At 41.4% G+C, this 24,696-nt stretch overlaps 1 protein-coding gene across 2 annotated transcripts in view; it reads left to right on the forward strand.

The window, feature by feature from the left end:
* The window catches only part of KSR1 (kinase suppressor of ras 1), a 116,627-nt gene that overhangs the window by 88,444 nt on the left and 3,487 nt on the right, over window positions 1–24,696 (forward strand). The window contains exons 11-19 of one of the 2 annotated variants that reach the window (XM_069971125.1): window positions 4,523–4,577; window positions 8,575–8,623; window positions 9,987–10,375; window positions 10,800–10,896; window positions 16,963–17,096; window positions 17,968–18,099; window positions 20,124–20,259; window positions 20,527–20,660; window positions 21,716–21,882. In XM_069971125.1, coding sequence (XP_069827226.1) covers window positions 4,523–4,577; window positions 8,575–8,623; window positions 9,987–10,375; window positions 10,800–10,896; window positions 16,963–17,096; window positions 17,968–18,099; window positions 20,124–20,259; window positions 20,527–20,660; window positions 21,716–21,794 — 1,205 coding nt within the window. In that variant the 3' untranslated portion in view covers window positions 21,795–21,882. The remainder of the gene's footprint in view (window positions 1–4,522; window positions 4,578–8,574; window positions 8,624–9,986; window positions 10,376–10,799; window positions 10,897–16,962; window positions 17,097–17,967; window positions 18,100–20,123; window positions 20,260–20,526; window positions 20,661–21,715; window positions 21,883–24,696) is intronic. The other variant, XM_069971126.1, reaches the window with a different exon arrangement.

Here is a 24,696-nt window from a genome sequence, read left to right on the forward strand (position 1 = left end):
CAAAGTCCAGCCTGTTTAGTCTGATCCCACAAAAGAGCTATTGAAGCAAAAAAATAAAATATATGAACTGCTTGACACCTTCTGAGGATTTGTTCAATTTAGGCCTTGGTTGGTCAAAATAGTTTTAGCAGTCTTGGAAAAAGGCCAGTAAAAAAGCCATGGTGTTTCTTTTTGCAAAAAACGCCAGCAGCCAGATGTTAGCTAGAAGTCAGTGGAAGTTTATGATCTGCCTAATAGACATGGGGGACGATCTATCAAACATGGTGTAACGTGAAACTGGCTCAGTTGCCCCTATCAACCAATCAGATTCCTCTTTTCATTCCTCACAAACTCTTTGGAAAATGAAAGGTGGAATCTGGTTGCTAGGGGCAACTGAGCCAGTTTCACTTTACACCATGTTTGATAAATCTCCCCCATGATGTTTTTTTCGTGGTGTGGTTTTCTCTCCTCCCTGGCGTAGCATGCAGAGGGTGTGGCTTTTTTGGCAAACTTTGGCGTTTTTCTCTCATAGACTTTAATGGGATTGTTTTGGTTGTCTCAAAAACACCATTTTTGTGTGTATGGTGTTTTTTTTCTGGCGCTTTTATACCAGTTTGGCCCAGCAACTATGTCATGTGATGGAAAAGGAAGTTCAGCCATCTTGTGCACACAAAAATGCCTAAACCACAAAAAAGATTATTCACACATAAAGTAAAAAAAAAGTTTGAAAAAATAAACACAAGAGCACAAAAATAACACCATGCGCAGCATTGGCGTTCTTTTCCGTTTTTTTTGGTTTTTTTTTTAGAGACCAGAAATTCGCCACAAAAGAAACAAGTGTGAAGGCACCCTTGAGGCTGCATCCACACGTCCCGTAAAATTGTCCGTGGTTTCTTATAGTGACAAGTTAGGCCCAGCAGTAGTCAACGTGGATGCCAGTAAAGGCCCAGCAGTAGTCTATGCAGGTGTACTACAAATCCCAGCAATACGGTGTAGTACACACTAGTTTTGGGGGGGGGCTGTATGGTACAATCTGGTAGTGGCTGGACCTATACACACTCTCTGTGATGCCCCCTTACAATGAGCAGTGAAGTTCTTTGCAGGTGTACTACAAATCCCAGCAATACAGTGTAGTATCCACTAGTTTAGGGGGGGGGGGCTGTACGGTACAATCTGGTAGTGGCTGGATCTAGACACACTGTCTGACACCCCCGTCCAATGAGCATTGAAGTTCTATGCAGGTGTACTACAAATCCCAGCAATTCAATGTAGTACAGCAGCACCACCAGCCCCAAAATCAAAAAAGAGTACACTGAGCACTTCTTAGGGGTCTGTATGCAACACCTAATGTCGCCTTTCTGCCAGCAGCCGATCACCACAGTGTGCTGGTTAAATCGTGGTAGCAGCACTGCAAGTCCCAGCCAGCAGTCTGTAGTAATACTATTAAAAAACGATTTGAAGCCCTGAAAAGGGCTGTTGGTTTATATTGCTAGTATATACCCTGGCTACTGGAACGCTAAAACCTACACTGACACTCTCCCTGACCAGCAGCAGCTCTGTCCCTAATCTCTCACAGCATGCGTCTGAAGCGAGCACTGCCGGCTGCGCGTTTTAAATGGAAGGGTCATCTGATCTGGCCAACCAGTCGCTGCTATCGACATGTATGGGTCCCACGTCATCGCAGGATGTACCAAAGAGTCTCCTGCATGTTTATTGGCTACGAAAAAGAGCCCAAACTTACAGGAAACGGATGATGAGATTTCCTCGAGTATCGCGAGATGCTCGTCCGAGTAACGAGTACCATCGAGTACCCTAATACTCGATTGAGTACCAAGCTCAGACGAGCATGCTTGCTCATCACTAATAACAGGATTCCAATAACGATCACCCGTATGGACATGTAAATGATCCCATTTAGTTTAATGGGTCCATAGTGCTGTCCGCAGTTGCAGCCAGAATTACCGACATGTAAATCAAACCTAGTGCTGTACAGGTTACTTTACAGCAGCCGTTTTAAGGCCCTATTACACAGGGGGGGGGGTAATATTAATAATAATAATAATAATAATAATAATAATAATATTATTTTACACTAAAGGCAAGGGCTTCGCTAACGATATCTATATATACAGCCCTTGCTGCACAATAATTGAGCTGTGTAAGAGGCTCAGTAAAGAAGCACTGATCTAACAGATCGGCACTCGTTTACATTGTTGATCAGACCTTTTAATATGGCCCTTAAGGCCCTATTACACGACACGATTATCGGACGTATTTGGGCGATATTGACTGAATGTTGTCGGCTGATCATTGCATTCATTAGTCTTTCAACATGTTGAAAGACAAACGACTAATATAGCAGTGTTATGCTGCCGTCGCTCAGCGAAATAGGAGCTGCGGCAGCAGACCGCTGCTATCTGCTATGGGCTGCCCGGACAATCAAGCAATCACCCGGGCAGCTCCCCACGGCCCCTCCTGTACTTACCCGCGTACGCGTCGGCAGCAGGCGGGGAGCGAGAGGCAAGCAAGCGCTGACAGTGCTCGTTTGCTCCTCAAGATCGGCCCGTATTATAGGGGCTTTAGGATTAGAAATGAAAATGGAAACTGCAAGATTTCAGGATTTTTTATTAATAGAATGGGAAATTTAGAAAAAACATCACCATAAACCTTGATTTAAAGAATAGGTTATTTTCATAATCTTCCAGTTGTTTGTATCATGTAAAATGGTTACGTTAATAGACTTGCCGGCGATTCGGTATACTCTTATTTTTTTTTCTGATTAACATTTTACATACACACAGACGTATGAGGGCACACAGACGTGTAACAGCTTAAAAAATCCTACTAACACCTTTCTGTGCCCACCTGGGACCTGGCATTGGAATACTCTTTCATTGACAAGAGCTGTGTTCAGTCAGTCAGCATGCCACCTAAGTGCATGAGGGGCAGTCTCTGGCAGGTCTCCTGATACTCTCTAACTGCTTGTTTTTCTCGTTCTGCCTGGGTGGTTGCTGTCATCTTTTATTAAAAGCTGCATACTACATTCAGCATAGACAACAGTTTATCTTCCCAGGTGAGTTTGCTGCTTTAATCTTTCTAACCCAACCCTCTCTTTTTCCCCATTTTCCTTTTTTTCTCCTGCCAAGTTATATTGTGTCTATGGCATGAGATCCAGTCTGGAACTCCCATCTGTAGTGATGAGTTGATGACCTGTTCTAGTTGTAGGGCGGTTATACATATGGGCATCAGAGAATTACTGGGCTCTAGTTTTACACCTAATATTTGCTTTCAATGCCTTCCTTGACAATGATGAATGGAAATGAAAGCTGTAGTATATATGGTCTACATAATTTTAGATCCTATGCAGTTAAAGCTCTGTTTACACTTCTGTCTTGATTCAAGTGTATATGCTGCTGACATTTATGATTTTTGCTATAGAAGTTCTGAGTGGTTTATCATTACAGTTATCCCCTATCTGTTCCATCAGGGGGAGGTGTTCTTGGGGACCTTTTCCCAATTGTATAGGTGTTTTGACTTTGACTCAACACACAAGACACAATAATTTTGAGTCTGAGTCAAATACATTTAGGAAAAGACCTGGACGTAGTCACTAGATGACGACATTCAGGCCATTGAAGTCAATGGGGCCCCTCCTATCTATGCCTGTATACATCAGCATCCTATTTTGACAGGTAACCAATGTACATGTGTCATGGGAAGCTCAATTGTAATGTGAACCTGGCCTAAAGTATATGATTTCCCCCCCAATAATACTGATGAGAATTTTACAGTAGCCTCATTCGAATGGACAGGAGCTGTTTTGAAAAAATCTGGACCTGTTGATATTCCACTAATGTAATTTGGTGTTCACACACTGGAGTTCTAATATACTTTTCTTTTGTCATATCCATGAACAGATTAAATACTTGTCCTTCCCTTTTTGTTTTTGGGTAAAAGAAAAATCTTAACCTGAACTAAACTGTGTTGTGTGAACCTGGTCTTCAGGACCTTTTCACTTACCACTTTAAGAATAATTACTGAGTACACAGAAATCATATAGAATAACAAAAAAATACCTTGCCCTAAGGGACAGAACTAATGGTATACATTTAGCGGCTGTGATGTAATCATTACATGGTTGCTGACACTTCGGTAATTAAGCTCCTTGGCAACCCCTTAGATGCCTATCCCCATAAGTCAGCTTTCAGTGTAGGAGTGGTAGTACCTTAGACCTGCCACTAGATGGCATCATATATTTTATTTATATTAGATATGATATTTATGGGATCAACATCAAATGAAATAAACTCTGCATGTCTGTGCCCAATGCTTTTTCATAAATGTAGTGAAATTCTTCAAGATAGCAATAAATATTATATTCTGTGTATTCTGGTAAGTACCATTCCATAGAATTTCTAGATCTGTATGTAACTGCATGTACTTCTTTTGCAGCACAACCAGGACTGTCTTACATCTTTAGCAGACCTCCATAAACACTTATTCTACTGTGTTCATAAAACCTTTCTTTTTTTCTTGTTGTTAGAAGTCTTGACTCCATCACCAATAACACAGACACCTGAACCCCCAGAAGTTCCCAGGTAATAAAGCCCCAGTTATTTTCACATTTGTATTTCAATGTTATGGCATTGGTTTTTCCAGCTTGTTCCAGATTAGAGAATGGACCTAAACTGATCCAGTGTTTTACATAAATGTCTGTGGGAACAGATTGTATAACTGATAGCAGGGAGTTTAGTGCAAGTGAGAACTAGGCCTTAGGGCTGTGACTAGGAAAACATTGCTGTTATGATCTCTTGTCCTGACACTACAAAGTCTAATAGCAAGTAAGAACAGCAACTGTCTACAGTAAAGGTCCTCTGACAGCTGTCTGATTTAGCTTTTGGAAAATAAAGTTTTAAAGATCTTAACACCAACGTGTTGAGTTATAGAGTATGTTGGCCTTCAAAAGACGTGCTAGAGTTTTTATTTTTTATCTATATAGGTGCACTTTTAAAAATTTCATTAAAGGGAATATACCATCAGGCACATCGCTGCACCTTTTCTACCTTAATGGATCGCTGTTGGTGTGGTCCATTTTTTTGAATTGCCTCCTGGTTCCTGCTTCGGCGCCGGTCCTTTCCCGAGCACTGGCCTGCCGCCTCCATTGTGATGAAACTCCCCCTCCCCTCTGTGACATGGCTCCATTAGAATAAATGGCCTGCCATCGGTGCTCTGGGGTGGAATGGTGCTCTGAAAAAGACTGGCACTGAGCGCAGGAATCGAGAGGCAATTCAGAAAAAGGACTGCGCCACTGACATTGCTGTGCCGACACCAATCCATTAAGGTAATAAAAAATACCAAAAAATTTTACAGAAATACTGACCAAAATACTCTATGTGAACAGAGCCTAAAGGGATACTTCAGAGAATCTTTTTTTATTTTAAATCAGCTGGTCAGAAAGTTATACAGATTTGTAAATTATTTATATAAAAAAAATCTCAAGCCTTCCAGTACTTATCAGCTGCTGTATGTTTTGCAGGAACTGGTGTATTCTTTTCAGTCTTACACAGTGCTCTCTACTGCCACCTCTGTCCAGAGAGGTTTTCTATGGGAATTTGCTTCTGCTCTGTCATGGACAGAAGTGGCATCAGGGAACACTGTGTCAGACTAGAAATAATACACCACTTCCTGTAGGACATACAGCAGCTGATAAGTACTGAAAGGCTTGAGAGGCTGTAAAAGAAGTAAATTGCACATCTGTGTAATTTATTGATACCAGTTGACTTTAAAATATTTTTTGTCTTCTGGAGTACCCCTTCAATGCATCATAACAGCAAACTCCACTGAGGACACATACTACCCACACGTCTCCTTTACTCCCTGCTGTAAAGATGGTTCTTCTCACACCTCCATAGGGCCCAACTTGTCTAATTTGAACTTGGGTTACAAAAAATATAGACGTGTTTAGAAATGTTAACAGATATCCTAAAATCTAAGTTAACAACTACAGCAAAAAAGACTACTTTGAAGATCCTTTGACAGTACTGGCCTCTTAGGCTTAGCTATTTTATTGCGTTGCTTATATGAGAGTGTTGTGCAACTCATGACAATTCCCTGTAATGGAGTTGTCTAGTCATGTCATGTGATTTCTGCATGATTATAGTTGCCCAACTTTTTCCATTTTGTTTTAGCTAGTTTCCTCCTTTTCCTAGTCTCATGTATGTGCAATATTGATGTTTATAGGGAAACAGTTATTTTACGTGCAATACATTTTTTAGCTGCAGACATTCAGGTTTTCCTGTTGCTCAATTTCTGTCACCCATTTTTTGTTTAGCATCAGCCTTAAAGGGGTTATCCAGTATGTCGCTGCCCTGTCGGTAAACAAAATAAACATGACCCCCGCTGACTGAAGCTCTGCTATTTCCAAGACAAACATGTCTCAGGAGTGAAAGCCTGCTCTGCCAATCACTGGCTGCGGCGCTGTCCCCTCTCAGTCAGTGATTGGCTCAGCAGGCTGTCACTCCCCAGACAAGTTTAACTCAGAAGTAGCAGAGCTGCAATCAGCAGGGGACACCGGAAAGGCCACATCAGGACACTGGGGGAGCTCAGAGAGGTAAGCATAACATGCTTATGATGTTTACCGACAGGGCAGCAGTATATAAAAATTTTAAAAAGCTGGATAACCCCTTTAAAGTCATTTCCCACAATCGTATCTCTGATCCACAGAATAGTTATTAAAAATGTTTGATTGTTAGGGGCCTGTGATCCCTGCCAATCAGGGGCCCCGAGTCCTCCACTCCTCCTATCATTTGATACCACGTAGACATAAAAAATGAATTCTCTACAATGTAATTAAAGGGGTTGTCCGGCGAAAAAAATTATTCACAGAATAACACACATTAAAAAGTTATACAACTTTGTAATGTATGTTATGTCTGTGAATGGCCCCCTTCCCCGTGTTTCCCCCCACCCACGCTAGACCCGGAAGTGTGGTGCATTATACTCACCGCATGTCGTGTCGTCCACGGTCTCCGATCGTCAGCAGTGACGTCTTCTTCGTAAGTTCGGCGGATCTTCCCGAGTGCCGGCCGCCCTCTGCAGCGTCATCCGAAGCTCAGCCGCGATTGGCTGAGCATAACTGTGCTCAGCCAATCGCGGCTGAGCAGCTGATGACGTGGCCGCGTCATCAGCCGCTCAGCCGCGATTGGCTGAGCACAGTTATGCTCAGCCAATCGCGGCTGAGCGGCTGATGACGCGGCCACGTCATCAGCTGCTCAGCCGCGATTGGCTGAGCACAGTTATGCTCAGCCAATCGCGGCTGAGCTTCGGATGACGCTGCAGAGGGCGGCCAGCACTCGGGAAGATCCGCTGGCCTCCCGAAGAAGACGTCACTACTGAAGATCGGAGACCGTGGTCGGCACGTGACAGGTAATGTATAGCGCACCACACTTCCGGGTACACGGGTGGGGGTGGTGGGACACGGGGAAGGGGGCCATTCACAGACATAACATACATTACAAAGTTGTATAACTTTGTAATGTGTGTTATTCTGTGAATAATTTTTTTCGCCGGACAACCCCTTTAAGTAATAATCAGCTAATGCTTACACTATCATAGCTCTCTATGTACAAAGCCCTAATGTTTGCATCATGATGCTTATATATGACCCCTGCTGCTAACTGTTTTGCCACAACTCAGATCTCCCTTTACTCTTTCTCCCTTAGTGACTATTAATAGGGTTTTACAAGATTAAAAAGAACCTGTCACCATTAAAATGCTACCTAGGCTTTTGGCATTATGTTATAGAGCAGAAGGAGCTGAGCAGATTGATATATATCTTCATGGGAAAAGATTCAGTATAACTTGTAATTTATTGATTGAAATCTCTGATGTTTCCATGCTAAAGAGTCCAGTCCACTGAGTGACACCGCCCACTGGACTCCTTAACACAGATGAGCAGGGTTTAATCAACATTTTACAAGTTATACTGAATCTTTTCCTACAAAGATATATATCAATCTGCTCAGTTATTCCTGCTCTATAACATAATGATAATGATAGATTAGATAGCATGGTCTTGGTGATGGGTTCCCTTTAATAAAAACAATCCCTCGACCGTGGCAATTTTTTTGTGCTAAGCCGACAAAACCCAGTTAATTGAAAGTTATAAGAGGTCTGCTATAAAGACGGATCAAGCAGCACTGAGGGTTGTCAGATTTTCTGGCTATATTTAATAACTTAATAGCTGAAATTCTGGGAATATAGCAACAGAACAGTCATTGGTTGAGTATGGGATACTGCTCTCCATTTGTATTTTATAAAAATAAAAAAACCCTCATGAATCAGTCCCAGTTTATATTCATGACAATTTAGCCTTGTGATTCAGTTGAGGTTTAGGGTCATTAAGCATGTGCAGCCTGTTATTCCCATGTGCACCGTATAATTTTAGCATGTGTAGACCTAAGCAGCACATCTGAGAATAGGTACAGGTTGTTTGTTTTTGTTGTTGTTACAGTCACCAGATGCCTTTTTGTTTTCTGTGCGTCTTTATTCCAAGCCTTTTGTATTGCGCTTACACCTACCATTTTTTTCCATTAGTGCCGTTGCTGAGATGGAAACAGATGCAGTGGAAGAACAGGAAGCAGAGGTACAGAAGCCTTACAAAATCAGCCACTAGAGGGCACTGCGGTTCTTACTTTATAGTAGAGGAACTATAACTATATTAGAGGAACACTAAACCATTCTATTTTCATGTATTTCCACTGACAGCCAAGTTGCCATTCTTGTTCTTTATTGTTCATGTTATTTTTGACAAAGAAGCATTTTTTTTTTTAGAAAATTTTCAGAGTGACGTAAACCAGGGAAGGGAAACCTGTGGTCCTCCATTGGTTGCAAAACTACAATTCCCATCATGCCTGTACAGCCACAGCTAACAATATATGTAATTTTCGCCTTACCAATTCCCCAGATACTACTGTTCTAACAGTCCTCCCGTTGTCTCTGTGATTACTTCCTATGACATCTATGCCTTTTTGTTATTATGCAAATGAGGCTCAAGTCCCCAAGTGTTTCCCATCTTGGCAATGCTCGTTTGATCACTACCCCACAGCCCTCTTGCATCTACACGGCCACTAGCTGGGCTTACTGGGCTTTTGCCATGCTGGAGAACACCACCTGGGCACTTGAACTTCATTTGCATAATACCAAAAAGACTTATATCTCAGAGAAAGCTATGGAGATAAAAATGCATGCCTATAATGCTGATTACTGCCCATACAGGGTAGGAGAAACTGAATAATGTGTATATCTCTGATTAAAGTAAACAAATCGGCACGATTGTGCCAATATGGTACCCTGCAGCACAGTATAGATCTACTGTGCATCTCCCCGAGGCTACCAGCAGCTTCTGAAGCAGGAGCTTTACAAAGTGGAAAAAGGTAGTTTATTACGCTACATGAGGTGGGGGGAGGGGCGGCAACTAGTCATCTGGGTGGGGAGCCACTCTTGACTGGTCACGGCTCTCTGCCTGTCAGCAGGCAGTACGTGGCTGATTGGCCACTAATGGGTTTCTCTGCCTGTCAATCATCCCCACCCTGCGTGCTGACGGGCATAGAGCCGTGACGAGTCACCAGCACGTCCACGCCCAGATGCCTACTTGCTGCCCCTCTCCTAACCTCACGCAGCATAATAAAACCTCTTTTTCCCCTTCGGAAAGCTACTGTAACAGCTGAGGCAGCTATGCTCCTCAAGCTGCACAGTGGCTCTATACTGGGAACTATATCAGCACAATCGTGCTTATTGGTTCCCTTTAAAGTATACCTTAGATAGAAGTATCAGTATGTATGATTAAAATAGTTGTAAGATTATACGTATCTATGATTTAAGTTTGGGGATACTTTGAAATGTATAATTCATGTTGACATTGATTGTGAGTCTCCTAGTTCAGTTACCTGGTGGTAGAATTTCTAAATCTTTGAGTTTGACGAATAATACAAAAATTATATTGACAGAGTGAGGAGCAAGAAGCCAACAAATCTGAGCCAGAATATGATGATGATGAACTGGATGAGCTCCCAACCTCAAGGTCCACCAGTGGTACTTTCCGGGGAATGATCTTCCGCAAAGCCAGCCAAACCAGCGTCTATTTGCAGGAATGGGACATACCCTTTGAACAAATTGAACTTGAGGAACTCATTGGTCAGGGAAGATGGGGGAAGGTGTACAGGGGACGATGGCATGGGGAAGTAGCAATTCGCTTACTGGAAATAGATGGAAACAATCAAGACCATTTAAAGCTCTTTAAAAAAGAGGTGATGAACTACAGACAGACGCGTCATGAGAATGTGGTGTTGTTCATGGGGGCCTGCATGCATCCTCCTCATCTGGCCATCATTACTAGGTGAGTGATTTTAAACAAATTACAGTAATCTAATAGAGCACATAATATGGTTGGTTGGCATTATATAGTAACAGACACAAAATTCTATAACTTTGGTACAATGAGATTTGCAGGTATTATTATGGTCTGCATTATAATGGAAATAAATTTTAGGCAGATCATTCTGATCACAGTAGTTTGGTTTTCTTAGACATTGCCTGAGAAAACCCAAAAGATGTATAATGTATGCCTGCTTTTTTGATGAATCCCTTGCATGTAATCCTTTCCATATACTGCATTATAGCCCATAGACATTGTACAGAGGGCTCCAGCTTGGGACTTGCTCCCCTATTTTTTAGAAATAGCTGCTCACAGCTTGCACTTTTGGCCATCACAGGTCAAATAGCATTAGTATTTATTTAAATCATGGTCCATTTTGTTTCAGTTATTGCAAAGGAAGGACGCTTCATGCATTTGTGAGGGATCCCAAAGCTTCTCTGGACATCAATAAAACCCGTCAGATTGCTCAAGAAATTATTAAGGTAAACAACCTGTTTAAGTATCGTCCATAATATTGCTTGTCTATGAGGATTGTCATATTAGGTTGCGAAAACCACTTGTTTTGGGGTATAACCACAATGGGAGGGTAATAAGTGGCCACAGGGTGAAGCCTGACTAGGGCTTGCAAGGCAATACTAAAGTAAAAAAACGGACGGTAGACTGATGGTGCATTGTATCCTGACCCTTTAAAACAGATCTATTGACTTCTATGGGAGCGACCATTCTGCAAAAAAAGACCGTATGAGTGCAGGTCCTATTTTTTTGCAGAATGGATCAGTGGCCAAAAAACGGATCCTCTTTTAGGGTTCATTCACACGTACTGAAGCAGATTTGATGGCACTGATTTGGAGCTTCAGATTCAAAGCAAATCTGCAGCTTCAAATCCTGTACGTGTGAACACACCCTTGAAACAGATGTGTGGATGACCACATTGAAATCAATCCTGCAGTGCTCTAACATTACACAATCTGAAAACTATTAACATCCTCATATGTGAATCCTATAAAAAGGGTATTTTACTTGTGACAGCAGAAATGTACAGTAATTTATCTGTTAAAATGTCTATGCACACTTTTATATGTCAGTGAGACTATGCAGAAAATTAGAGATTGGATAACCCAGCATAAGTCTAGCATCAGATTTCCATCAGTACCAACATTAAATATCGCAACCAAGGTTTCAGGTGATAGAGCAGGTCCGCTTCCCAAGGAGAGCGGGTGATGTGAAACTTTTGTTACAGAAAAGGGAAGCTATTTGGATCCATACATTATGTACACTGGAACCTCACGGTCTCCATAGATTAAGAGATTACTCATTTGGCATATTGAATGTCTGATAATCTACTATGGTCTCTTTCCCTTTTAGACACAGCACTGAAAGCAGGGCCAATTCTAGGTTTTCTGCTGCCTAAGGTGAAACCTGGAATTACACCCCCCATGTTTAAATCAGAGTTATACTTATGGCCACTAGGTGTCTTCCTTCCTGTAAAACTGTGGTCCAAGCTCCTTCTGTGCTGATTATATTGTTCTCCTTTAAAAAAAAAAAAAAAAAAAAAAGAGACCAAAGAGGCAGTCCCAGTCCTTTGCATGCTCACAGACATGGCTTAGTATTGATTGACAGCTAATCTTGAACGCACACGGAGCAGGACAAGTTTTCCCTGTACATCTGCTGCATGTCCACATTTTGTAGCAGAGAATCCTGGGGGTGCTCGCATTGTATAGTCAGCTCTCCATCACACAGCACCAAAACTTTTGTAACCACACTGTGACATTATCCTGACTGAATTGTTCCATAACAAACAGCATTTTCTCGTATTTTCCGGCGTATAAGGCGACTGGGCGTATAAGACGACCCCTGACTTTCAATCAGATTGTCAGGGATTCGCCTTATACGCCGGAAAATGTTAACCCCTGCCTGCCAGCGCTGCTACGATCAGGCAGGGGTTAACTGCAGCTAAATGAATAAAATAACAAACAGTTAACTCACCTGGGCCCGTTCCCGGCCTCTGCCCGTCTTCTTCTCCGGTACCGTTCCCCGGCGCAGGCAGTGTGACGTACACTGGCTGCGTCGGGAATGCCCGAAGCTCTCCCGAGCAGCCGAGCGTCTAATCGGAGAGGCTCGGCTGCTCGGGAGAGCTTCGGAAGAATGACGAAGGTTTTCGGGTACTTCCGGAGCCTCCTGAAGCCTCTGCCATTCTTCCAAAGCTCTCCCGAGCAGCCGAGCCTCTCCGATTAGACGCTCGGCTGCTCGGGAGAGCTTCGGGCATCCCTGGAGCAGCCAGTGTACGTCACACTGCCTGCGGCGGGAAACGGGACTGGAGAAGAAGACGGGCGGAGGCCGGGAATGGGCCAGGTGAGTTAACTGTTGTTTTTTTCAAATGGTCGCCCCATACGGTGGGGATGCGGGCCATTTTTGAGCCCCCCCCCCACCGTATGGGGCGACCATACCCGGCGTATAAGACAACCCCAGAATTGTGACAAGATTTTTCGGGGTTAAAAAGTCATCTTATACACCAGAAAAAGCGGTAATTAGCCAACGTTAATATAATTAGCCTAAGTTAATTGCCCTTGGTTGATATTAAACCTCCATTATGAGCTTGTGTCTTCCATTGCACGATCGCATGAAGGTGCTGGGACTTCCTGTGTTTGTTTTTTTCCTTTAAACAGGGAAAAAACCAAATACTGTATCATAACGGAGGGAGCATGGACCACAGCTTGGCCGTATGTATACTGTTTATTTAAGCATAGAAAACTTTACCATAAAATTAAGCGAAGTTGAAAATCTGCTTGCAATCTCAGCCTGGTCTTGTGGAGTCCATGCCTCACCTAGTCATAGCAGTTTGGTGGCATGAGGAAGAAAGTAAGGAGCAGGATATCAGATAGTGACACAGGAAAAATTGTAGCCTCTGCTTACGTTTCATTTTAAATCTACTTAAAGAGAATCTACTTAAATATTCCCCATGCCTCTGACAGAAGGCTGTGATATATCCAAGTACATAGGCTTGCAGTTGGATATGTGACCTATAGGCTTTGATTTTATATAAAAAGGCTCTGTATATGTTTTTGTATTGTGTCACATTGCATAAGAATACACAATAGACTACACTTTCCTATACAGTGAAGAAAAATAATACTGACACTCATCAACTCGGTGTATGCCTAAAGGACATACTGGGTGCAGTAGGCTGTGGGCACACAGTGGGTATATGGGGAATATACCAGGCATATACAGCAGACATTTCCAAAAATAGGAGGGAGGAGAGCCTTTAAATGATTAAATGCTAGTTACCTATGAGTTTGTGTTTGGTGTATGACTATACGTGACAAAGGACTATTTGCAGAGGTCTGGTTTATAGTATCCACCCTACATCTGTTGCTGTGTAAACCAAGTATGAAAGTTCAAAGTGTAGGAGTGTAAGACACCATTGTATTTACAGTGTGAAAGGTTTTTACATGTAGCTGACATAATATGTAAGGATGAGAAATGCCTATAAACTCAGTTGTGCTATATACCCCTATTTACTTTTCTCCCACACAGCCATTCTGGTTGTTAGAGTCCACTGTGGCAAAGGGCAGGGTAACATGGAGATTTTACTTAACGTGAAGCTATGTGTATTACAAATTCAGACAGGATTAATGTACATGTATGTGTATTAAAATGTTAGTAATATAGTTTACTTAAAGAGGTAGTTCACCTCTTTTAAAAAATCTCAAGTCTTTCAGTTGCTGTATGTCCTGCAGGAAGTGGTGTATACTTTCCAAACTGACACAGTGCTCTCTACTGACACAGCTGTCCATGTCAGGAACTGTCCAGAGCAGTAGCAAATCCACATAGAAAACCTCTCCTGCTCTCAAGACTGGAAAGAATACCACTTCGTGCAGGACATACAGTAGCTGATAAGTACTAAAAGGCGAGATTTTTAATTGAAGTAAATTACACATTTTTGGCACCAGAATTTTTGTTTTGTGAACTACCCCTTTAATAGTAGAGGTTAGTTATGTACAATACATTGGCAGAAAGCCAAACCAGAGCTCTCTTAACCTTGATACAATCTCTGCAGGCAATGGTTTACAAAGATGATATGGTGTAAGATAGAAAAAAACTGCATTGCCAATTTACCTTATACCAAACCTGGTGCAAAAGACATTGTGAAAGCATATAAGATTACTTCTTTGACTCAAATCAATGCTTAGGCTATGTTCCCACAACATCTTTTTAGGTAAAATAATTGCCATTGTTTTGTAATGGCAACCGTAAATAATGATCATGATGTACGGGTTTCGTTAGCAAACAGTGGCAGTTTTTTCACCTAAAAAGACATTGTGGGAACATTGGGGGAGATTTATCAAACATGGTGTAAAGTGAAACTGGCCCAGTTGCCCCTAGCAACCAATCAGATTCCACCTTTCATTCCTCACAGACTCTTTGGAAAATGAAAGGTGGAATCTGATTGGTTGCTAGGGTCAACTGAGCCACTTCTAATTTACGCCAGTTTGATAAATCTCCCCCATAGTCTTCAAGTGAATCTGTCAGCTGTAATTTACTTCCCAGACTGCTGACCGTTAGATAGCTGTAAGGTTAAGGAGACACATGGTACTTTTCATATATCTGTCTGTGCTTCCAGAATGTAGAAAAATGTTTCTATTCCCCAATGCAAAGTGTTAATAAAAAGCTTTCCCAAGCCCTTAAAATTCTCAGGGCTATAATGCCCCCTTGTTCCCCCTGTCATCCCTGTCCCTGCTTGCTTGGTTATCAGTCAGTTAAGTGGTTCAACATTTCAGTTTTTTTGTTATTTCTGTGCTGTGCAGGCAGATTGTGTGCAGAAGCAAGATTTAGAAGCAGGACTCAGTTTCCTACCACCTGTCAGTCAAGCAGGGATAGGGATGGGAAAAAGGTGTTACAGCCCTCAGCACTTCACTTTACACCAAAGAATAAAAGCCTTTCTCTGCATTATGGAAACAGATGTATGAAAGCTTCCATGTATCTCCTTACCCTAACAGCTATCTAGCAGCATTAACAGAACTTCAATTCACTTTAACCCCTTCATATCAACAATATGTCTATATATGTTCCAACTGGGGATGCCCATTGCAGTTGCAACAATATATCTCTATAATATATCCCCCAAACCACTTGTACCTTCGGATAGCTGCTTTTAATCCAAGATCTGTCCTGTGGTCCATTTGGCAGGTGATGCAGTTATTGTCATAAAAAAAGTAATTTTAAAATTGCAGCCCCGTGCCCTACGGGCATATCTGTGCCCTAACTTTGCACCACCCCTCCGTCCCTTCTCCCCACCCTCTTCATCATTAGGAATGCCACTGGAACATTTACTTCTGTTTGAACATTTCACAGGTGTCTTAATGATCCAGTCCATGTGCTGTGGTAACACAGGTGGTGAATAATAGGCAATCTGCCTGGAGCATTCCTAATGATGAGGAGGGCGGGGAGGAGGGATGGAGGGATGGTGCAAACTTAGGGCACAGATACGCCCGTAGGACACGGGGCTGCATTTTTAAAAGTAATTTTTTATGACAATAACGGCATCACCTGCCAAACGGACCGCAGGACAGATCTTTGATTAAAAGCAGCTATCCGAAGGCACAAGTGGTTTGGGGGGGGGGGGGTCAGATTGTGGGTACAGAGTCACTTTAAGGGTGTCCGTGACCAAAGCAATGCCTGTCACTAACCGGTCAGTTCCTTTCACAGTTACTTTTACCAAGCTCATAGCATTGACCAATATAAGCAATCTAATGATTTCTTATAAAAGGTGTAAAAAAATATATATATTTATAAAAAATATTAACAACCAGTATAGTGGCTTCATTAAAACATAACAATATTGTTCCAACACAGTGAACAGCGTAAATGAGAAGAGGAAAAAAAACAGGAATGCTGTTTTTTTTTTATTATATATATATATATATATATATATATATAATATATAATATATAAAATTTTTAGCCAGTTCTCATTTACATCAATATGGTACCAATAAAAACTATAGATCATGGTGCAAAAAAATAGCCCCCAAACAGCCCCATAGGTAGAAAAATAAAAGCGTTATGCTTCTGAGAAGGTGAGGAGAACACTGCTTCCGTGTGACCTGGACATCCGGGCATCAATGACCTTTGGTCAGGAAGGGGTTAAGCCTTTCGAACAAAGGTTATCTAGAACTTGTTTGGGGATTTCCCAAAAGACAGCAGCAAGACCTGTCACCTTTACAGTAAAGAAGCCAAGATGATATTCACATCAGGCAGTGTAGTCCACATCTCACAACCAGAAGACCATGCTAGGTGTGAATTATACAATGCTTTACCTATCCTATACCAGGCTGCTTTGAGGTACAGGACTGTGAGTAGGGCTTCCCGGGAGTTTTCCATATTAATAAGGTTGGGAATCCCTTCCTTGGATAAAGTCATTACCTTACATATTACCTGTCATACAGCAACAAGAACAATAACTAGAGATGGCTGTGTTCTTCTTTTGTCCTTTTTATGATATTCTGTTCTATTCCGTAAACTACATTTCTATGTATGTTTTTCCAGGGTATGGGTTATCTGCATGCCAAAGGCATTGTCCACAAAGATTTAAAATCAAAAAATGTTTTCTATGAAAATGGCAAAGTGATAATCACAGACTTTGGTCTCTTCGGAATATCAGGAGTTGTACAGGAGGGAAGGTAAGTCCATATTAGAAGGTGAGATATCTGAGGGAACGTACAGTGAAGGAAATAATTATTTGATCCTTTGCTGATTTTGTAAGTTTGCCCACTGAAAAATACGTGAACAATTATGGTGTAATATGTTACCAATGGTTTTCTTGGTGACAGTGGTCCCAGCTCTCTTGAGATAATTAATAAAATCTCCCCGTTTAGTTTTAGGCCATGTTCACACATCATATTTCTTTATATAAATCACTGCGGTTGTTGCAATTTGCAACAACAGCCGTGATTTATACAAAACATACGCTGTATGTGCATAAATGGAATCCCTGCCAGAGTGTATACATATAGTACTGTCCGGGATGATCTTTAGTAACACTGGCCACAGGACGGACGGTGTTTCACAGTGTGAGAACATGGCCTTAGGCTGATCTGTCACCTCCCTCATGAGGTTAGTCATTTTGTATTTCGTCCATTTTCTTACTATTGCAGCAACAGTTGTCTCCTTCTCACCCAGCGTCTTACTTTTGGGTTTTGTAGCCCATTACAGCCTTGTGCAGTTCTATGATTCGGTACGTCTGTAGGAGCCAATTCTTAATGGTTGGCAGGGGATCAGATACTTAATTTTCTATGCAAAATGGCAATGTGATTATTTATATATATATATTCTCTCTCACTGTTAAAATTAACCTACCCTTAAAATTATTGACCGTTAATATCTTTGTCAGTGTGCAAACTTACAAAATCAGCAAGGGATCAAATATATATTTATTTCCTTCACTGTAGATGGATATATATGTTGCATACAAATATCTTTGGAAAGTATTATAAGTTCTGCTATCAGTGTTCTTACCTTTACTGACTGAAGATAATGTTTCTTTTTGGATAGGCGTGAAAATGAGCTGAAATTAAGCCATGATTGGTTATGTTTTTTGGCGCCTGAAATTGTACGTGAGGTGGCCCCTGGCAAGGATGAAGACAAACTTCCTTTTTCAAAGGCTGCAGATGTCTATGCCTTTGGGTAAGTTTAAATCCCTTCACTGAGTCATGTATTTCTGTTAGCTATGTGTCATGCAGTGTTGGGATATTGAGATACTCTTCATTCACATGACAATGATGTGTGAAGCTTCATCAGCCCTGTTTCCTTGTATATAGGTGAAATAAATTTCCTCTGAATTGTACTGTAGTTATATACATATTTCTGCTATTCCACCAAAGAATATTTGCTAAAGCAGCAGAAAAAACATGTATATAACTACAGTACAGGCTTACTATAAGGCTAGGTTCACACAGTGAAATAAAAGCTAGATACAACCGAAATTTTGAGTGAAAATAAAACCGTGTGTGAACGGATGAAAAGAAGCGGCCGTATTATGCAAGAGCAGGTGGTAAATAATGAGCATGTTCATTATTTGGATGGTTGTAACCAGTTATGGCTGTTATAATATATGATGTTTTTGCTGCCAGTAAATTTCCCATTGACTTCAGGGCGCGAAAAAGAGGCCATTATTTTTTAATGATGGTTGTGATTGAACAAATAGGTTCTGTCATTATAAAATAATGGCTGTTATTTGGGCTCAAAAGGACAGCCATCCATTTGCCAAACATTGTCTAGGGGAGCATATTATTACATTTAAAATAAGGCAGTATTTTAACCCTTAAAAAATAGAGCTGTATTGTTCGTTTACTGTTTGAGAACATAGCCTAAAGCTGACCATATACATTGGACTTTGCGGGGAGCACCACCCACCAGCATAGTGCCGTCTACAACAGTACCTACTGCCAGTGTAGGAGCCGAGTCCTGTTGCACAGCACTTCCTTTGTTGTCAATATTGACGCAAGGACCAGCCCACTAAACCAGTCAGTGGCGGCAAGGAAAATAAGTTCAGCTTTGTTTTTGTATTTAACTGTACTCTGAACAGTAAGATACAAAAAAAATTCTCAGGAATACTCTTTTAACAGCTATCTTCTGTGTCTGGTCAGCAGTATGCTCACCAAGACTTAAAAGAAAGACTGCATAGTTAGTCAGATTGGAATAAAAGACTTAAAAGGCATGTGTTTTTTTTGTTTTTTTTTCAATTTTTGTAAATTGTTATGGGGGCTGCCACCTCATCTGAGCTGTTTTACCTGCACTTAAACGTACTTTACAGCAAGTCTCATAGACATAGACGGCAATCTGTCCTCTTGAGATGAATGTGAAACATTACTAAGCACACTTTGTGACCTCTGAAGAGGTCATTCTACAGAGAGCTGATATTGTCTTATACTGATGCCTTCTATCCACTGGTGTCACCCTTCACTGTAATGCTGTACAGATCACTTTACAGCAGCCTCCTCTTATCACCACAGACAGGTGGTCTCAGTTTAGTTTAAGATCTAGTGGTGAAAATAAAAATAGCAATATATCAGGATTATTTTATAATCTAGACAAATGGAAAAAATTAAGAAAATATGTAATTTTCTGATGACACATTCCCTTGAAATTCATCCTACTGAAACTATACACATAATAATATATTACAATATGTAATGTAGAAGAAGATATAGCCAGCACCTACTGCAACTAAGTTGCAAACTTAGTTTTATTCCATGTCAGCAGGGAGAAGGTAAACAGATGCAGGCATGTACCTGGGACAGCTGTTTCGCACATTACTGCGCTTCCTCTGGCCGTGACCCTGCACATGTTTGTATACCCCTCCCTGCTGTAAGCTCCTGACATAATAAACCTAACTTTGTGTTGCAACTTGGCAGTAAGTGCTGGCTATATCTTCCTGTACATTACATATTGGACATATATAGCTGGCTTTTGCACTCCAGGTGTGACCATTGTATACACTATAGCTTCTCCATGACACACTCCAGATCTGGACATACAGATGCGTAACACTGTGAATGCCGGCTTCTCATCACTACTGTTTCATATTACAATATGTGTTTGTTGCTTTCAGCTACGTACATGGATATTGCTGTTCTATAATTTGATACATTCTGAGAATATATGTGTATATAAACATTTATGTTTCTTTTTCTTTTCTTTTTTTTAAGGACTGTATGGTATGAACTGCAAGCTCGTGATTCGCCATTCAAAGTTCAAGCAGCTGAGGCTCTCATCTGGCAAGTTGGAAGTGGTGAAGGTGTAAAGCAGGTGTTGTCTACTATAAGTCTGGGAAAAGAGGTCACTGTAAGTATATTTTAAAGGTTTCAACAAGTTCAAACTCTCACTTAGTAATGTGGCTCAAAGGCAACCCCTCTCCTTATTCCCTGCTAAGTATATGGAAATCATAGATTATGTCCACATAGAGAGTGAGCCGTATCTGTATTCCAAGGATGCTGTTTATATGAAGGGCCGCCATATTATACTACATCGGCGTTCCAGGGGAAGGGTCTGGTTGCCTGCATGTCAGGAAGTGAAGTAAAAATTTTTTTTTTAAACATTTCTTTTATACAGGAAATTCTGGCTGCATGTTGGGCATTTGATTTTAATGAAAGGCCAAGCTTTACAATCCTCATGGACATGTTAGAGAAGCTGCCAAAACTTAACCGAAGGTTGTCACATCCAGGTCACTTCTGGAAATCTGCAGAGTGAGTATGTCAATGTCTTGTCTTACAGTGACCAATGGAAAATTAGTCAGGTGCCCTCAAAATGCTTAATTGGAAACAAGAATGGTTCAATATTTGTAATTTGTCACCTAGTTTGTATGACAAAAGGTATGGTTGTAGCAAGTACTGTATGCTGTTTAAAGGGAACTGGTCAGCACAAATATGCTGATATACCTCCCAGATGCAGCAAATAGCGCTCCTACACAGCTCCCCTGCCATATGTGTTCGGAAATTGGAAAACATATTTTACACTATTGAGTCTCTCTGCCAGTCAATCCTCCTTGCAAAGCGCACTGACAGAGAAATGTGACTAATCACTGCCTGGGCACCTCCCAAATGACTAGTTCCCTGCTCCTCCCCTGCCTCGTGCACCAGAATAAAAGATGTTTTCAGACCAACTATAGTTACGGAAAAACACACCACAGATACGTCCGGGGAGCTCTGTGTAGGAGCGCTGTTCGCTGCATCTGGGAGCATGCTGATTGGTTCCCTGTAATGTTAGGGCCCTATGACATGGCTCAAGTTCATCAGTAAATAAGTGACAATCTCTGTGATCATTGCACATTTATCTGCCTGCTTGGCTGATAATCACCACATGTTATAGTGCCTTAAGACATTTAAGCCCAGGCCCAGTTTCAAGGGCTTCATATAATAAGCATAAAGTTACAGAAACACATAAGAGGTTAGTACAGTATACAGCTTGATTGTATTTCTTCAGTATAAAACTTAAAATGTTAGAGAGAAAATGTGTTTGTTTCCTTGGTGCCCTCCAAAACTGCTGCATGTGTCTGTACATTTCTAGACAACGTTATTAATTGATTCTTTTTACCTTTTTCCCCTTTTATTTGCTGATTTCATCGCTGCCATTCTTCTTTCCATCCTCCATGATCCTGCTGTGGGCCCTGACACACCACTTTGGATGTCTCTGAATTCATTTGCATTGTTGATACTTCTCTTTGCCTTCTTTCTGCTTTGTTTCCTTCTGTATCACTTCTACCGCCATATGACGTGTTTTACCTTGCATGTGCTATTGGTAGACATTGGAACAACTTTTACACAAAGGGTCAATTCTACCAACATGGCTTTCACATCCACTGCCCAGTCACCAACAAGTAAATGGGCAGACTTATTCCTCATTACCCCTGCATTCCATGGACTTTTATTTTAGAGAACTGAGCATCATGAAAGAGTGCTATATATATAGGTATATATATTTCACTGCTCAGATATACTTACAAAAGAGTATGGGATTAAAGGGAACACCCCAAATTTTTTCAGTTTCTTTAGGTATCTTGCATAAAGCTTAAAGGGAAACTGATAGCTTAGATATGCAAGTTTCACCTTGCGATCATATGAGCAGTGCTTACCTTCTGTGCTGCTCTGTGATCCTGCCCGGCACAGCCTCTGACTGACTTGCTCTCTGGCCACTGCTGTATAATCCGGATGACTCCCGCTGTCAGTCATTCTGCAGGAGGCGGGGTGGTGGCCCGAAGATACAGCATCCGACAGAGAGCGGGTCGGGCAGACGCTTTGCGTGGCACAGACAGGTCACAGACACACCACTAAGTAATGTCAGCCCCGGGTTTTTTCTTGAAGAAGCTGGTTCTTAGAGCAACATGGAAGGTATGCATGCAGTGCTCATGTGATTGTCATGGGAAAATTGGCAGCATGAATATATGCATATCCATGCTGTCAGTTTCCTTTGTTTAAACTGAGGCTTGGAACGGCAAACAGTCAACTACGCACTAAGTCCTCCACACAATACTTCCAGGCGACCCGATTCCACTAAATCCGGTATCAGTCACAATTTAAACAAAGGTGTGGATATAGGAAATAGGTTTCTTACCATTTTGCTGTCATCTCATTAGAATAATTCTTCCCTACGTCTTACCTTGGCATCGGGCAAATAGTAACTCATGGGGTATTCATCCACCATATATTCATTTATTAACGACAGATGCAGCGTACAGAAAGGCTCACAGCTGATGGTTTTCACTCTCAGGTGCCCAGGGACGCCGCGCTCCCGCAAACGTTTTGGTGGGTCGTAGCTCCTTCTTCCTCATGCGCAACAACGCAGAGGGCTGGACTACATTATATGGGCAAGCACATTAACCCCTGATGGAGCATCCATCTAGTGATACATAATAACATATCAATTATCATTAATAAACCATATAATACGCATGATTCTGGGTAGAGATAACAATAATACATATACACCTTGATAATTACAAGAATGCTTTAAAGCTACAAATTTCATAGAGCCCTATCGGGCTCCATGTTTCAAGTTTAGTGATTCAGTAAGTTTCATACCGGAGCAGTCGTTTTGGATTCTCCTCCCCATCCGTACACATTTCCAGTTGTTCCACAACTTGCCATCTCCCCATCACAGATGTCTCCCCAAACGAATTCTTCTATTCTTTTATTTGTGTCCCAGTAAACTTTCTTATGGCTGCCTTATGTTCATTTAGACATATTTTTATAGGCCTACTGGTCTAACCGATGTATCCTAACCCGCATGGGCATTTGAGCAGATAAATCAAATTCTTGTTGTTACATGCATAAAAACCCTTTATCGGGAAACTAGTAACTTTTGTAGGGTGAATAATACCCTTCTTGAAGCTATAATTCTTGAATAATACAATTCTCTTGGTTTATTTGAACGTATGCGTTCGAATTTAACCAGGGAAAAAGTAGATGCTCTTGATGGCCTACATAGAGATTCGTCTATTATTCGTCTTAAAAATGGCCGACAAAGGAGGTGTGATTGTCGTGCAGAATCGCACCTCCTATGACTGAGGCTTGGTGGCAATTGTCAGACGAGAAGGTGTATCTCAAACTTTCAGGTAATCCGACAGTTAAAGTGTCACTATTTTAAAAGTTTTTTGCAGAAATCAATAGTATAGGCGATATTAAGAAACTTTGTAAATGGGTTTATTATGCGAAAAAATGCATTTTTATCATGAAAAAACAGTTTGAAGGTCTCTCCACTGTCTTCATGGTTCTCTATGAAGAAGGGAGGCAGATGAGGCACCAAAACAGGACAACAAAGAGTTAGACTACATCACCGGGCTATCTCCTCTGACGTCAGCACTGACCCCTCTGATCTCTGAATACCTTTCACACAGCTCCCGCTGTGTAATCATTTGTTCTTTGCTCTCTGCTGGCGACTAATCTCCCTTCTCCCCTCCCCTCTCCATAGATTACACAGGGCTCGACTGATGTAAAAGAGTTGAGATTTCCTGATAATAGACAGTGAATGAGAGAGAGGAGGGATGGGGGGGGACCTGGGGAAAGGCTTTTTGAATGCAGATAATGGCATATTTGCCTAATAAACCCAAATACAATGTTTCTTAAAATCGCCTGTACTATTGATTTCTCAAAAAAATAAAAAAAATAAAAACAAAAAACAAAAGTGACACTTTAAGTTTAAGAAACAAGTGGATTTATATGTCAGAAAGGGGGTCACTAATGGTATTATTCAAGAGAAAACTGCCATGATCTTATGTGTTGACACCCCCGTGTTACGCTCCTGTATCTATTGCCCAAGATACACAAGGACTGCAGTAGCCCACCCGGCCGGCCCATTGTGTCCAGTTCTCGATCGTTACTGCAGTCTTGTCTGTCTATGTGGACTCATTTTTCCAAGAGTTGGTAAGTTAATAAATAAATATATGGTAAATATGAGTTATTATTTGCCCGATGCCAAGGTTGCACGAAGGGGAGAATTTTTCTAATGAGATGCCAGAAAAATGGTAATTGTAAGAAACGTATTTCTTATATCCACACCTTTTGTTTAAATTTAAACTGAGGCGTGGGTCATCCATAACAGAATAAATGCATAAAGTAATATAAGTGATGCTTACTTCCACAAACCTAATAGTTGCTCCTTGAGACTTAAAGTGAATGTACCAGGTTGGGCCAGCCCGCCTCCAGTGCTTCACCTCCGGCCCCAGTACCCGTGAATAGAACGGCGCCATACACAGGAACCGGGTCGCGGTTAAAAAGAAAAGGACCA

Source organism: Dendropsophus ebraccatus, chromosome 5 (genome assembly GCF_027789765.1).
Source record: "Dendropsophus ebraccatus isolate aDenEbr1 chromosome 5, aDenEbr1.pat, whole genome shotgun sequence".
Lineage (NCBI taxonomy): Eukaryota > Metazoa > Chordata > Amphibia > Anura > Hylidae > Dendropsophus > Dendropsophus ebraccatus.